General features: G+C 45.5%; 2 protein-coding genes across 2 annotated transcripts; one reads left to right on the top strand and one right to left on the bottom strand.

Moving 5' to 3' along the window:
- The first annotated feature begins 265 nt into the window (after positions 1 to 265).
- Positions 266 to 2,853, top strand: LOC125548780 (probable metal-nicotianamine transporter YSL18). The gene is made up of 6 exons (XM_048712321.1): positions 266 to 599; positions 707 to 873; positions 991 to 1,088; positions 1,218 to 1,352; positions 1,460 to 1,649; positions 1,732 to 2,853. The coding sequence occupies exons 1-6, from the start codon at positions 266 to 268 to the stop codon at positions 2,851 to 2,853; spliced, it is 2,046 nt and encodes a 681-aa protein (XP_048568278.1).
- Positions 2,854 to 3,378: 525 nt separating this feature from the next.
- Positions 3,379 to 9,196, bottom strand: LOC125546992 (SAM50-like protein SPAC17C9.06; the record flags this gene model as incomplete). The annotated part of the gene is made up of 4 exons (XM_048711053.1): positions 3,379 to 3,896; positions 3,984 to 4,499; positions 7,344 to 7,823; positions 8,648 to 9,196. Coding segments are annotated over 4 exons (1,626 nt in total), but the record flags the coding sequence as incomplete, so codon positions are not given.
- Between the last annotated feature and the right edge of the window lie 6,845 nt (positions 9,197 to 16,041).

The following is a 16,041-nucleotide window of genomic DNA, read 5'->3' on the forward strand; positions in this document are numbered from 1 at the left end:
AACGATGGAAACCACTCTCTATATTGCTCCCCTCTATAATTTTGTTCCGGGAGTATGAAGAACAGAAGAAGGTTCTGTCCCTGCTTGAACAGGCCACTCCCATTAGGGCGTCAATAATAGTAACTGCAGAAGCCAAACGATGTACCCCTCATGTTCGTTCGTCGCTCCTCCATTCCCAAATAGTCAACTGCATGCATCCATGCATGCATGCACAACCTGGGCGATAGAGGCCGGCACTCGCTCGCAGGCGTGGGGGCGATAATCGATGGAGCCGATCGGCGACCCGCGGGAGGGGCCGTCGACGGAGCGCGCGTTCGAGGAGCAGACCATCCCGCCATGGACGGAGCAGGTGACGCCGCGCGCCGTGGTGGCGAGCCTGGTCCTGGGCGCGGCCTTCAGCGGCGTCATGATGAACCTGGTGTTCACGTCGGGGATCGTCCCCACGCTGAACATCACCGCTGGCCTGCTGGGCTTCTTCCTCCTCAAGGCGTGGACGCGCCTGCTCGACAAGCTCGGCGTGTCCTACGTCCCCTTCACCCGCCACGAGAACGTCGTCGTCCAGACCTGCGTCGTCGCCTGCGCCAGCATGACCTACAGCGGTACGCCTCGCCTCGCCTGCCACGTCGGTCGATCGTCGGCCATGAATCTCCTCTGCTCGGCCGGTGCCTTGATTTCGCGTGTGTTTGCGGCGTTGTTAATTGATTAGGAGGGTTCGGGTCGTACCTGCTCGCCATGGACCATAGGACGGCGGAGAAGATCAACACCGGCGAGGTCCACGGCAGAAACGTCAGCGAGCCGACGCTACCCCGGATTATGGCCTTCTACTTCCTCATCAGCTTCGTCGGAATTCTCGCCATTATCCCCATGAGGAAGGTACCTACCTACGTGCGGCGCCAATGAGATAAAACTTGAACCGTACGTCGGTACGTGCACCTTAACTTATAGCTCTCTGATGCATTCCTACTGCGCCGCCGGCCGGTTAACGTGTAGACGATGATCATCCGGCACCGGCTGACGTTTCCGAGCGGCTCAGCTACGGCTCACCTCATCAACAGCTTCCATACCCCTTACGGAGCCATGCAAGCAAAGTAAGCACGTACGGAGCTACTAAATCACATGCATGAAACCTAGCTCCTGCTCAACTCCAGTAGCAAGCAACAAGATAAGATAACGCTGGGTTGAGTAATGCATTGGAGTGCCTCTGTTTCATAACGCAGGAAGCAAGTGTCTCTGATGATCCAGTCGTGCCTGGGAAGCTTTCTCATCTCCATCTTCCAATGGTTCTACTCCGGCGGACCGCATTGTGGCATGACCTTCTTCCCTTCATTTGGGCTCGACGCCTTCAATCGCGGGTACGTAACTTATCCATCCATCATTCTACATGTCGCACTCCAACCGAAAACTACATGCTAGAGATGATGAGTGAAAGCTACTTGTGTTGTGTGATACTTGCATGCAGCTTCTACCTCAATTTGAACGGGACATACGTCGGCGTCGGGATGATCAGCCCTTACCTGATAAACATCTCGATGCTGGTCGGGGCCATCGTCTCCTGGGGATTCATGTGGCCCTACATCGAAACCAAAGAGGGGAGCTGGTACGCCGCCGATCTCCAGGAAGGCAGTTTGCGTGGCATCAACGGCTACAAGGTACGTAGTTTCTGATCGACCAACAGATCTCGACGAGGAGCACATGCACGCACGGTCCATCCGACTGCTAATGTAATTTCAGGTGTTTGGCGCCATAGGCATGATCCTGGGCGACGGCATCTTCCAGCTGGTGGTGATCATGGTGAGGACCCTGCAGACGATGCGGCACCACCAGCTGGAGGCGGCGGAGGCGCTGCGGTCCTTCTCCGACGCCAACGCGGTGCCGCGCAACGTGCTCAGCTTCGACGACCGGCGCCGGACGCAGGTGTTCCTCCGGGAGCACGTCCCGGGCACCCTGGCCATGGGCGGCTACGCGGCCCTGGCGCTGCTGTCCACCGTCGCCATCCCGCGCCTCTACGGCCAGGTGCGGCACTACCACGTGGCGACGGCGTACGTGTTCGCGCCGCTGCTGGCCTTCTGCAACGCCTACGGCACGGGCGTGGCCGAGACCAACTTCGCGGCGCAGTACAGCAAGCTGGTGATCCTGCTGTTCGCGTCGTGGATCGGGTACGGCAACGGCGGGGTGGTGGGGAGCCTCGTCATCTGCGGCGTCGTCTCGTCCGTCGTCTCCACCGCCTCCGACTTCATGTCGGACTTCAAGACCGGGTACCTGACGCTCACCTCGCCGCGGGCGCTCTTCGTGAGCCAGGTCATCGGGACCGGCATCGGCTGCGTCGTCAACCCGGCCGTGTTCACCGTGTTCCACCACTTCTACGAGGAGGCCGGGAACAAGATCTACCAGGTGCCGCTGGCCAAGATCTACCGGGCCATCGCCGTGGTCGGCGTCGGCGACCTGGACCTGCCCAGGCACTGCCTGAGCATGAGCGTGGGCTTCTTCGTGCTGGCGCTGGCGGTGTGCGCGCTGCGGGAGGCGGCGGTGCACTACAAGTGGCGCGCGCGGAACTTCATCCCGAGCGTCACCGGCATGGCCATGTCGTTCCTTCTGGTGCCGGCGGTGGCCATCGACATGTGCGTCGGCAGCCTGGTGCTCTACCTGTGGACCAGGTCGGACAGGGACGGCGCGCAGGCGTTCGGGCCGGTGCTCGCGTCCGGGCTCATCTGCGGCGACGGGCTCTTCTCCATCCCCTACGCGCTGCTCGCCAGGTACGACGTCACGCCGCCCATCTGCATCTGGTTCGTCGCCAGGGAGCAGAACGAGAAGCTGGACGCCTACCTGGCCACTGTACTTGAGAAGTCTCGATGAAGGCCGTCGACACTCAACCCTTCCTCACCTGTAGATCCTGCCAAGATGATACGACATACGACGACATGATCTAGTGATAGCATGTAAATTGGAACTTCTGCAATTGTTGGTCGTTTGGTGTAGAATGAACAGACTTTTCAAGCATGTCGGCAGTTTTCCACCATGATCAACTATGTGGTGCAAATGTACAATACAAAGCTAACAATAGCAAACAGAGTGACCGTGACCATAGTGGATCAGATGAATCAACAGATCAAGGAGGGATGATGTGCATTTGAGGTGTGGGAATCAAGAAAGAGATAGCTTTTTCAAGAAAAGGAAACCCCGAAGAAACCAAAGAACCCTGATGAGATGTGCAACTGATTTCTGCCCAGTTCACCAGCTGTTTGCGCGCCCTGACACTGGAGCTTTTCTTCAGACCTCGACCACACAACACTTGACAACACGTACTATTCTATAGAGCACACACATATCAGTCAAAATGGTCAGAATAAAAAGCATGCATACAAGTAGAAGGGCCTCCCAACTCCATGATGTAAACTCCTGCCAACATAACAACATGTAATATTCTATCCAGTATCAACCATCACAATTTAAAGCAACAGCGTAATCATCAAGCCAATAAGACAACTTCAAAACATGGCAACACCGTGAAATCGAATAAATTTAATACAGCACCCAACACCCTTCCAGTTCTCGATCATACCACGAGATGTCAAATATATCGGATGACGGATCGACTAGTCTCCTACTCCCTCCGTCTGAGAAACCTTGTCCCTAGCTTGTCTTTCAAATGGATGAATCTAGCACTAACTTGGTGATACATCCATTTGAGGGACAAGCTTTTTCAGACGGAGGGAGTACTTGTTAAACAGCTGACTCAGCAACGAAGATAAATGGTTCAGTGCAATAGGACGCAATATTCTTCAACAGGTCAAAAATGTTGCTCCACTTTCTAACATCTACTCCAAGGAGAAGCTGAACTGAATTCCACTCTTTCCATGATCATGTTCATGTTTCTTCAAGATATGGCAGTAATTTAACTGGAACAATGAAGCCCAATAGCATGGATTAGTCACCTAACAAACACTAAGGATCGCATAATGAAAGATCGAGATCTCAAAACATACCTCCATCCGGAAAAGTGAGGTTGGAAAGACAATGCCAACACCAGCAGAGCTTCTGAATGTGCGCCGAAACTCAGGGAATGAGAAATTCTTAAACTCACCCTCAGACAACTTGGCAAGATTTCCAGCACAAAGAAATGCATGACCATGAATTCCATTATCTCTGAACAGCTTTAGGGGCAAATCAAAGGATAGATCAGCAAATGCAGAAACAGCAAGATCGCCTCCCAAGTAATCCCTCCCTGTAGAGGCAGCAGCGTCGACCGTAACTGACTCGCCTGGGACAGATCTCTGTGGTTCGGATGGGCCAACTCCTCTTGTTTTGAAACCCAACAGAGATGATATCACACCAAGGCTGCATACAGGGGAAGAAAGACCTCCTAGGTAAAATCTATCAGGGACAGGTGAAGGCAATTCCATAAATCCTCTGCTCAAAGGTAGAATCACCCCTGCTGATATGCCAACATTAAGGGCAGCATTGCAAAAACTGAATGGAACAGCGCCGCGAACATCAAACCCCTGCAGCAAAGAAAACAGTGATGTTTGGTGAGAAAATATTCACAAGGCTTCTATCTGGAAACTCATTTGACAAAATTACAAACTTCTAGGTTTCCATCCTTTTCGGATGCTTCCTTCTGCCTCATTCCATTTAGAAGATACTATCTATAACAAAGCCATGAGGCAAGGGTATTGTGCCAACAGGCATGGTCCTCATAGTGGATAGTACGAGTCAAGGAGGTGATGTGCAGGTGTCAAGTTGATTGGTCTGAGTTGGAGCACAAGCGCTCTTTGCTACCCATATTCAAATGTGCTGTAGCATTGCATTAGAAGGATTGGTTCCACTACTTCCACACCTATCACAACCGTACAATTCATATGGCTTTGATTAAGGTTGGCCATAAGGTCGCCAACTTTCTCTGGAACTTCGAATAAGGTGATATTCGCCTTTATGATGAAAAATAGTTATAACGCACCAATCCAAGGGCCACAACCCAAAACCAACAAAAGAGAATGAGAGAAATGACCAAGACTGTTGTGGACCTTGATTCGCAATGGATAACTACCGTGCTGAAGATAGCCAGCATGGCTACAGGTGACTGGGTAGACATAATTTGAAACTAGAATAACTTTGAGCGAGTAGATTGTCTGTTATTGCCTGTCTCAAACGTAGATAAATACATGCCACCTTTATATAGTGGATGATTAGGCCCTTGACCTCTCGTAAGTCCTAATAGGACAATACAATTAGACTTATTAGATCTTTCCTTATTAAACTGAGATCTTTTCTAATCCTATTAACTCTCCTCCTTTCCAGTCCAAGTCCTTGAGAAACATGTGACCATTAGCCAGTCATAATGAAACTGGTGCTTCTTTGATGAACTGTACTAACATCCATAGCAGAGACACCAACAGTGAACTCTTAACAGAGATATAGAGTATCAAAGAACCTACACCCCAGGTGTAGCTCTTAACTATATGCAGCTTTCATGACAATACTCGCCAATTATTATAAATAATCTCATGGACAACAGGGTAAGTGGGCAATCCGTATGGTAAGCAGAACAGAGTGATGCAAGTTTTGGATGTTCACCACTCATGTGAAAAGAACAAAAGGAGCTCCTACCAAGAAATCTCAAATCACATTGTGCATGGTAAACATAACTCATCAATAAACAGTGAGCACTACCAACAAATGAGCAATAATTCTTCTATATCCTACCAAGGATAGTAATTAATTATCTTCCCAAATCGAAACAAAACTTACCACATGAACTGGGTCACGTAAAGTCAGACCAAATATCTCCAAACACACGTATTGATGACGAAAAAATGGCAATAATTTACGTACCTAAAACTCTAATACATGATTTTCGTAACCTAATGCATTGATTTCTAATGCATTACTCAACATAAGTTATCCATGATAGATCAAAAAGATGAACTGAACACTGATTTATCCAACCGTGAGTAGATACCAGAAACCTCAAATACTTGTAATTGCTGCATATTGACACTGGTAAGGTTATTTGAAGCCAAAAGCCAGGCCGTGGCCTGGGTCGTAACACCGGAATCCTGAGGACGATGGTAGCATTTGTTTGACATTGTTTATCATGTCCGCCCTAGGTTGGTCTGGGGCCCGGCCCAACCTTGGCTCCACCACCAGGTGGCGAGTACTCAGCTGCCCTTCGCACAGTCATCAGATAGTTGACTAATTTGATGGCTCAAGTGCTAATAATTTGACCTCGGATGATTGATTATGTTCTCTACTGGAATGTGAAGTTACTGTACGTGTGAGGAAGAATAATATGACTTCCGATGGCTTAATTTCAAATAATATGACCTCGGATGGTTGGTTATGTTCGCTATTGGGATGTGAAGCTATAAGTGTGAGGAAGAATTTGAAAGTTGTCTTCAGGACCGTGATCCATTAGAACATTCCTTCCAAATAGTTCAATGCCAAATTATTCAGTTAAGATCATGCTAAGTTTTGATATCTATCTCTTATTGAACTTACAGTTATTTTCCACTGGTAATCTCCCCACAAACAAGTCACTCACAAACAATGAGAGTTTTTGGTAACATGGTCAATTGCAATATATTCTAGATTTCCACTGACATACGGAATTTATTAAAACCAAAGAGAACAGATATTACTTGCATTAAATACTGGGGCCTTGCACAGTCACTCTTTTGTACATCCATCTTCCTATGGTTTCACAAGAAATTACTTATTGATTGTGGTAAGGGTCTCCATCACTCTTGGATTATTCGATCTAACAGTGTATTCTAATGAAATGGTAATGCTGGTACAAAGCACATTCCTGGATTTGGCGCGTTACTTGGTGAAAAACAAAACGCTCAAGTGTGCGCTTAGGTGATATAATCGCTAGGCAGTGGTAAAACACACAATTAACACCTAGGCTTCTTTTTCCTTGATTTATTTCACAGGTTACTTAACAGTGCAGCTAATACAAAGCAGATAAACAGTAGGTACTGAATGTTTGACATATTAAAAAGGGCAGCCCAGTGCACGTAGCTCCCGACCCAAAGCAGATAAACAGTAGGTACTGAATGTTTGACATATTAAAAAGGGCAGCCCGGTGCACATAGCTCCCGCTTGCGGAGGGTCCGGGGAAGGGTCCGACCACTTTGGGTCTTCCGTACGCAGCCTTTTCTTGCATTTCTGCAAGAGACTGTTTCAAGGATTCGAACCCGTGACCTCATGGTCACAAGGCAACAGCTTTACCGCTGCGCCAAGGCTCCCCTTCAATGATTGACATAGAAAGCAAAAATGCAATGAGGGTAAAGTAGGCATAAATTTTGCATGGAAGATTAACCACGAGAAGTTAGTTGCATAAGAACCTGGCGGAAGAATCGTAATCCATTTTTCCATAGACCACCAACTTGAGAAGTTGAGACAAATGCATATCCTTTTGTTGGCCGGAATTCTGAATCTCTTTTATCTATTTTATATGCATAACTCAGTGCAGAAAGCAGATTGTGGCCTAGCTGCCTCCTTATGGATTCTGATGCCATTTGTGAGGGATCAGTTAAGGTACGCCATGCCAGATCATAAGACAAGTTATGGTGCCAGGTTGAAAGCAAACCAAACTTAAGGCCAAGAAGACGCTCCTTGTATGATGAAAACTTCAGCCAATCTTCGGAAAGGATTGATGCCCGAGCCGTCAAAGGTGTTGGTATTGATTTCAATCTTGGCAGGTACACTCCAATGTCTATCTTTGATGACTGATCCCAACCATATTCCCCTGAAACATCCCACATGTCCCCGTAACCAAATAGGTTCTTCAACATGAACCATCCTTCAACTGGCCATGATATTACCTGAATATAATATAAGCATCATTCCCGAAAACATTTCAGATACTGAATGCAGTTAAAAAAGAAGGCACGTATTACTCAAGACCTCCAATGCAATCTTCTGCTCTTATGTTGTTAACACTAAGTGTATACTAGACATTAGAATGACGTCACCTAACAAACCAATTTACCTATTTTACCCAAATAATAAGATGTTTGCATGGTTCTGTTTTCTGACTAGAATGGCGTCACGTAATACGGTGTATTTACTATGATGTAGATCAACCGTCAAAATATATGTTTCCTTATCGACAATAGTTAAGTGGTTTTCGTGGATAAGAGATGGTTCACAGTTGTATGCTTCACTCAAGATAATAAAATGGTAACCAATTGAGTGTTCTCAAATAGCGATGAAGAATTGAGTGTAGCCACACCACCAAATGGTTGTGTCTGATAATCTATACAAATCCTACAAAATTATTAAGATAAATAGATGTATTCATTCGAGAGGGCGGATGCTAACTTAGGTGATAAACGAACGCACCAAAGCAACCAAAGTAAGACTCCAAGCATTAAAATTTTCCTATTCATACAATGAATAACAGCACATGACTACTGATTAGTGTTACCTCTAATTCTACCAACAGTCGGGTAATGTAGCTAAAAAAGTGGCCACTTTTGAGCATCCTTGGTTTAGAACATGCCAGCAATGCAATAATTAAATTACACACATAGTAGCAGTAACGAATCCAAACTAATTCAGCACCACTTCATCTGACCAACACATCACTAACGGAAGAAATAACAAACTGAAGGAACTTGCGTTGCAATTTTACAGAGATCTTCACCTCTTTCTTGGGGAAGAAGAAGATGCCACGATTGTAGGGTCTGGCCGCCTCCACGACTTGGATGGTGACGTTCGCAGTACCGGGGAACCCCGGCGGACCGGCGTCGAGGGTGATGGAGACGGAGTCGAACACGTCGAGACGGCGCAGCAGCGCGTTGGCATGGCTGGAGGCGCGCACCAGGCCCTGCACGGTACCGGGAGAGCGGAGCAGGTCGCCGACCTCCGCCTCGATGAGGGAGCCGCGAGTCTTGAAATTGCCCCTGATGATGACGTCGTGGACGCGGATGCGGACGGGCTCGGCGTGCAGGCGACGGAAGACGGCCTTCACCTTCTCCTTGTACGCCGCCGGCCCGTCCAGCTCCTCTGGATCGTCCTCCTCGTCGAAGTCGACCCCATTGTCCTCGCCACGGTCGGGCTGGTCGGGAGCCTTGCGGGGCTCGTCCGAAGGCTCGTGGGGAGCAGGGTTCGGGGCTTGCTCGGCGGTGGAATCCGCGGCGATCGCCACGGCTGGGGTTTCGGGCGAGAAGTGGAAATGGAATCTCGCACAAGGGTGTGTTTTTTTTTAGCGAAAAGCATCTAGGCTTTATTGAATATTGGTAAGGTTTACGTGAAGAGGCAAGAGCACTATAGACCCATGAACTTATAATGAATGTGATGATTTAGTCCACAAATTTATAAAAAATGATCATTTTATTTCTAAGCTTGCAATATATGTGAAGATTTAGTTCAAAGCCAATCAAAAATTGACAAATGGCGCCACGCTGAACGCGTTGTAGCACACCCGCTCGGCCCGGTGTTTTTATGAAATACCCCTCCACCTTTATGAAAATCACACACGGTATATTTTTTTCATATCTATATTTTTTAATCAAAGAGCCCCTTTCCCGAAATTTTTATTATAAAAGCCTAGGCGAAAGTCCACATCAAGGATGATTCACAACTCTTAGCCATAACCTAAAGTAGCTGCCAAAAAAACTTATTACAGGTAACACGCTCATATATATGTTTAGATGTCTACTTTTTTATACATATTGTACCTTTTTTATTCACCTGAAATATATTTGTATGCAGACCTAATTTTTTAAAATACATGATTATCTTTTTTCTCATATATATATTTTGATGTCTACATTTTTCCACGGACATTGTACATTTTTTGTATACATTAGAAATATTTTTTATACATGTTAACATTTTTAAATGCACGACTAACATTTTTCAATTATGTATGTAAATTGATTTTCAGAATAGATATATTTATAATTATAAGCAAAGGTAAAATTAAAGCAAACTGTGAAAAAAAGTTAAAAAAAATGCTCAATGCTTGCGGTCCCTAATTTGCTTGCTCGTTCCGGGCGCTGCTTGACGCGAGGCTAGACCGTGCCTCGCTACCAACATACGCTGGTGTTGTGTTAGCCCAACCTTCTAGATAGACGGCTCACCTGTCCAGCAAGTTTTTTGTGTTCCGCTCAACAAAAAAAAGCAAGTTTTTTGTGTAGATGCAGCAAGTTTGGTCACACACACAACTAAGTATAACCTTCCCTAGAAACAAACTAAATATAACCATCAGAAACATTTCACCCGAATGAACCACCACCACTGTCCTCACCCGCTCGACATCCTAGCGTGATGTAATGCAAATATGCAATTCTCACAAAAAAAGCAAATATGCATTGCCCGAGAAAAATAAGCATCGACTAATTGGCCGCATCTGTAAATGTTAAGTGGGTTGCCATCATTTATGTGAAAATGGTCATTATCTTGTGCTTGTTTAGTAGGATCTGTCACCAAATGCGAGTAAGACCCATTTGAGGCGCTCTGGATACTCAATCTCAGATGTACATCATCATGTGGATTGGACACCAACAAAGAAAAATGTGTTGGACTATGTCATTGTTGAAACTAGTACTGAAACTGTGTTAATTACTGCCAGTGACGGAGGCAGGAATAATTCTTAGGTGTGGCGATATCTACGAAGGAGAAAACCATGTACATATAATGTAATTACGCAAGAGCTCACTAAATATTAGTTATATAAATACTTTGTGTTTAACAAGCACAATCAAAATTCAAAACCAATCAATTAGTTTTGTTAATAGGGGATACCTAAAATATTTGAGCTTATTTTGGCAGACGGCAACAAAATTTGCTTCAAAATTCAAAGTTCAATTTCAACTCTAAATTAACTTTCATTCTTTACATTTTTAGAACACTTTCATTCATTACTTGATCTTCTTATTCTATTCCATTTTGTGCTCAGTCGCGCTTGCGTCCTCGTATGGCCCGATTCAGTGCCGACCACTGCCGCTCCCTGCGTGTTGTTTGCTGTTGCACACATTTGGCCATGCAACGAAATGATTTCCACTTTCCAGAGTTTTGAAACCGGCGAACGTGTGTTGATTTGTGCGTGGAGTGTAACTAGCAAGACCACTTGCAATTGCATCAGGACCATCAGCAAGTCAGCAATCAACTCAGCTGGCTCAACACGTATAATACCTTATCAATTATAATCAAGATGCACACATACTAGTACTCATATATATATATATACCAGTATATTTATTGGTGGAATTTGAGGTATGGCAGCCGCCAATCCTAGCCAAATTGCTAGCAGCGCCCTCGGCATGTAGGCGCAAGCGCAACAACGTTCATGATTTCTATAAAGGTGGAGGGGGTTTTCATAAAAATGTCGGGTCGAGCGGGTGGCCACGACATGGCCATCATGGCGCCATTTGTCAACTTTTGATTGGCCTTGGACTAAATCTTCACATACATTGCAAGTTTAGGAATGAGGTGATCACCTTTTGCAAGTTTGCGGACTAAACTATTACATTCATTGCAAGTTTGTGGGTCTGCAGTGCTCTTGCCTCTTACAGGAATGGAGTTCACATCATGAGGAGCTCCCAACCACAAATGTCTACCGGGAGAAAGAGAAAAAGCAAATCTAATTAGCCTATGGGTGTGGCGAGGGGGAGCTCCTATACAGCGCTGCAGGCGCCCGTTAACGAGCCGGCGCCTGCAGCGCTGCTAGCATGAGTCGGCCCACTAGCGTGCTGCCTCAACGAAACTAAAAATATGAAATGAAGAATCGTTTACAGATTTAAAGAAAAAAGTTCATCCATTTGAAAAAAATACGTTCACATCTTTAAAAAAGGTTCATAAATTTTTGAAAAGTTCATCAATTTGAAAAAAGCTCATTCAAATTGAAAAAAAGTTCATGCAATTTAGCAAAAGTTCATTAAATTTGAAAAAAGTTTGTAGAAATTGAAAAAAAATCATGTATTTTTAGAAAAAGTTCATGCAACTGAAAAAAAGTTCATAAATCAAAAAAAGTTCATCCATTTTCAAGACAAATGTTCATTAAATTTCGAAAAAGTTCATCAATATCCAAAAAAGTTCATTAATCTCAAAAAAGTTCACAGAATTTTCAAAAAAAAAAAATCATCAATCGGCCCCTAGATGGGCTGGCCCATTTACGGACGCCACGGACTACAGTTAACAAAATGCACGTTAACTGGCGCCTGTGGCGCCAAATAGGAAATGCCGTGGTGAGGGTTTAGAAGCCTATATGCCTATTGGGTCTGGGCAATCTATTCGTTGGCCTCTATTGCAGAACTTACTGGGCCTTAAACTGGCGAAAAAAGTTAGCTTCCCTTTGGGCGGAAACAAAAAGAAACCACTAAAAAAATCGATGGTGATCTAACTAGTTTTTTTTAACACAGTACAGACGCCGACACTCATACATACGGACATACACTTACCCCCATGAACGCACGCACATCCCTACCCCTATAAGCACCTCCGAGAGACTGAATCGACACATCATCTTGAAATTGACGAAGTCGTCACAGTCGCCTTCTAGTCGACGGGAACATCTCCTCCACTGAACGCACATCACTGGAAGGCCGGAAATAAATTCAGAAAAATGCAAGCACCGGTGTCAAGTCTAAGACTTGAATTCTAGTGGACTGGAGATACCACTGTCCTTCTAACCATCCAATGACATATCTCGAATTAGGCTTTTGCCCTACTTTATAACCCAAATGGCCAATCCAACATAAGTTGGTGAGAAAACCTTCTTAAATTACAAAGCAAATCAAAATACAAACGATGATAGAGAGAGGAGCGAGAACGCCACCAACTCGGCGTTGAGCAAGAAAAAGGGAGTAGCCACGCATAACAATAGGCTTGATGTTGTTATGGCCCAAGGGCGCCTCACCTTATCGGAATCCGCCCAAGTAGGTCGTCCTGGGGCCTCCTAGGTCGGTTATGCCATGGGACGATTGGCCTGGGCCATGGTCCATGAGGACTCCTCTAACAGACTTAGAAGTTAGAACATGTAACCCTAAACCCCGTTACCGATATAAGTCGAGGCTAGATCAACTAGGTACAGAATCACAAAGATATTGCTCAATGCCTCAATCCTTGTAACCCATGTACACAAATCAATACACGCGAGCAGGAGTAGGATATTACCTCTTTTACGAGGGTCTAAACATGAGTAAAACTCTGCCTTGTTTCCCATTCAATCTACTTGCTCCTATGCTTCATCCTTGTTCATCATGGGCATCCGTGGTGGTTTGCGACTGTGCGAGAAGATGATAGAGAAGGTCGGTGGCCTGGCTGCTTTATTGTCATCTTCGACGAGCCCAAGCGATTTATATCCTGGTACCATCTGGCAATGATTTTCCGCCGGCATGTTCAATGGAATGTCACTATTTTTATCGTGGTTTCCAACAATTGCAGATGCACTCAAAGTCAAAGGGGATTCCTAATATCATGAACTCGGATGGCCTGACAGTCTAACAATGTTGATGAGTTTGGAACTTTGGATCATCATTTATTCTAAGAGGTGTTGAATATAGTTGCCTCACTCCAGTTCATGAGGAAGTGAGTTCAATGCTTAACACCGTTGTTTCTTACAGTGTGAATTTTTACTGCTTTTTGTTATGTAAATTGGTGGCTGCTTATAGGAGGCTCAAGAGGGCCATGTCTCGAGTCCCTTGAGTTTCTGGATGTGGAGTGCTGGGTCCCTCTCCTCCATTCCCAATGGCTGCTCCAACCGACAAGGGAATGAAGGAGACGAATGATCCTTCAGTCTAAGGTTGCGCTATGTTGATTCAGTGTGCGAGATGATGGAGATGAATGGTCCTATGGGCGAAAGTTGTGCTTGTCGATTATGTGTTGTCCAGACATTGTGCAAGCAGTGAGAACCGCATCATCGTGCCTCCACATCTGTCATCCAGCTATTGATTTCTTGGTAATCAGTAATGTTGCAACCCTATCTTTTTTGCAGCCTTGTGATTTATGTGATGTGATGTGCTGCTACTTCACAAATTTGCAAAGGAATGAACTATATCGCTGATATTTATTTGTTACCATTAGTTCCTAGTTGATTGAATGCCCTTCTGCTTAAACGCCAGCATGTTGATTTTTGGGGCAGATAATAAAATTACCATATGACAACATGGTATTGGACAATATTACAAATTCTAAAGAAGTAGTTCTAGAAACTCGTGCGTGTGTTGTAGCCCATGGCAACGGGCGGGCGTCTAACTAAGAACACTTTGTTTTGGCACTTATTCTGTCGGGCCTCTGATGTCTACTACGCAACCTTCTTCTTGTAGACGTTGTTGGGCCTCCAAGTGCAGAGGTTTGTAGGACAGTAGCAAATTTCCTCAAGTGGATGACCTAAGGTTTATCAATCCGTGGGAGGCGTAGGATGAAGATGGTCTCTCTCAAACAACCCTGCAACCAAATAACAAAGAGTCTCTTGTGTCCCCAACACACCCAATACAATGGTAAGTTGTATAGGTGCACTAGTTCGGCGAAGAGATGATGATACAAGTGCAATATGGATGGTAGATATAGGTTTTTGTAATCTGAAAAATATAAAAACAGCAAGGTAGCAAGCGATAAAAGTGAGCATAAACGGTATTGCAATGCTAGGAAACAAGGCCTAGGGTTCATACTTTCACTAGTGCAAGTTCTCTCAACAATAATAACATAGTTGGATCATATAACTATTCCTCAACATGCAACAAAGAGTCACTCCAAAGTCACTGATAGCGGAGAACAAACGAAGAGATTATGGTAGGGTACGAAACCACCTCAAAGTTATTCTTTCCGATCAATCCATTGGGCTATTCCTATAAGTGTCACAAACAGCCCTAGAGTTCGTAGTAAAATAACACCTTAAGACACACATCAACCAAAACCCTAATGTCACCTAGATACTCTAATGTCACCTCAAGTATCCGTGGGTATGATTATACGATATGCATCACACAATCTCAGAGTCATCTATTCAACCAACACATAGAACCTCAAAGAGTGCCCCAAAGTTTCTACCAAAGAATCAAGACGAAAACGTGTGCCAACCCCTATGCATAGGTTCATGGGCGGAACCCGCAAGTTGATCACCAAAACATACATCAAGTGAATCACGTGATATCCCATTGTCACCACAGATACGCACGGCAAGACATACATCAAGTGTTCTCAAATCCTTAAAGACTCAATCCGATAAGATAACTTCAAAGGGAAAACCCAATCCATTACAAGAGAGTAGAGGGGGAGAAACATCATAAGATCCAACTATAATAGCAAAGCTCGCGATACATCAAGATCGTATCACCTCAAGAACACGAGAGAGAGAGAGAGATCAAACACATAGCTACTGGTACATACCCTCAGCCCCGAGGGTGAACTACTCCCTCCTCATCATGGAGAGCGCCGGGATGATGAAGATGGCCACCAGTGAGGGTTCCCCCCTCCGGTAGGGTGCCAGAACAGGTCCCGATTGGTTTTTGGTGGCTACAGAGGCTTGCGGCGGCGGAACTCCCGATCTATTCTGTTCCCCGATCGTTTTAGGGTATACGGATATATATAGGCGGAAGAAATACGTCAGGGGAGCCACGAGGGGCCCACGAGCACTACAAAAAAAATACACTTCCGTGATGATACGTGTTTGTCACAGCTGGTCGCGTTTTTTGTCATGCATGTACATCCATGACAAATTTATGACAGAATCAAGATAGTCATACATGTGCTGTCGTAGAAGTGTTCCATGACATTACCAAAATTATCATCACGGAAGTGTCCACTTCCATGACGATAAATCGCGCATCACAGAAGTGCTTTCGTTAAGGGTGACCGACACGTGGCATCCACCGTAACGGAACGCCGTTAAGCTATCGGGTCGGATTTTGAATCCGATAACCCATTAACAGCCCTGACCAATGGGAAATTTCCACGTGTAAAATTCTGATTGGCCGAAGGGAACACCTGTCAGCTCGTCCATTGGAGGAGACATGCCTATGATACATCGACACGGGGCTGGGCCCAACAGAGGCCCATATAGGTTAAATAGGCCGGCCCAGTCAAAAGCCCGTA

The sequence above is a fragment of the Triticum urartu genome, chromosome 3 (assembly GCF_003073215.2).
Source record: "Triticum urartu cultivar G1812 chromosome 3, Tu2.1, whole genome shotgun sequence".
In the NCBI taxonomy this organism is placed as follows: domain Eukaryota; kingdom Viridiplantae; phylum Streptophyta; class Magnoliopsida; order Poales; family Poaceae; genus Triticum; species Triticum urartu.

Excerpts from the sequence above, each read along its gene's own strand:
- LOC125548780 (XM_048712321.1), top strand. The coding sequence starts at position 266 with ATGGAGCCGATCGGCGACCCGCGGGAGGGGCCGTCGACGGAGCGCGCG. Across the intron at positions 600-706 it reads CGCCAGCATGACCTACAGCG|GAGGGTTCGGGTCGTACCTG; the intron begins GTACGCCTCGCC and ends TTAATTGATTAG. Across the intron at positions 874-990 it reads CCATTATCCCCATGAGGAAG|ACGATGATCATCCGGCACCG; the intron begins GTACCTACCTAC and ends GTTAACGTGTAG.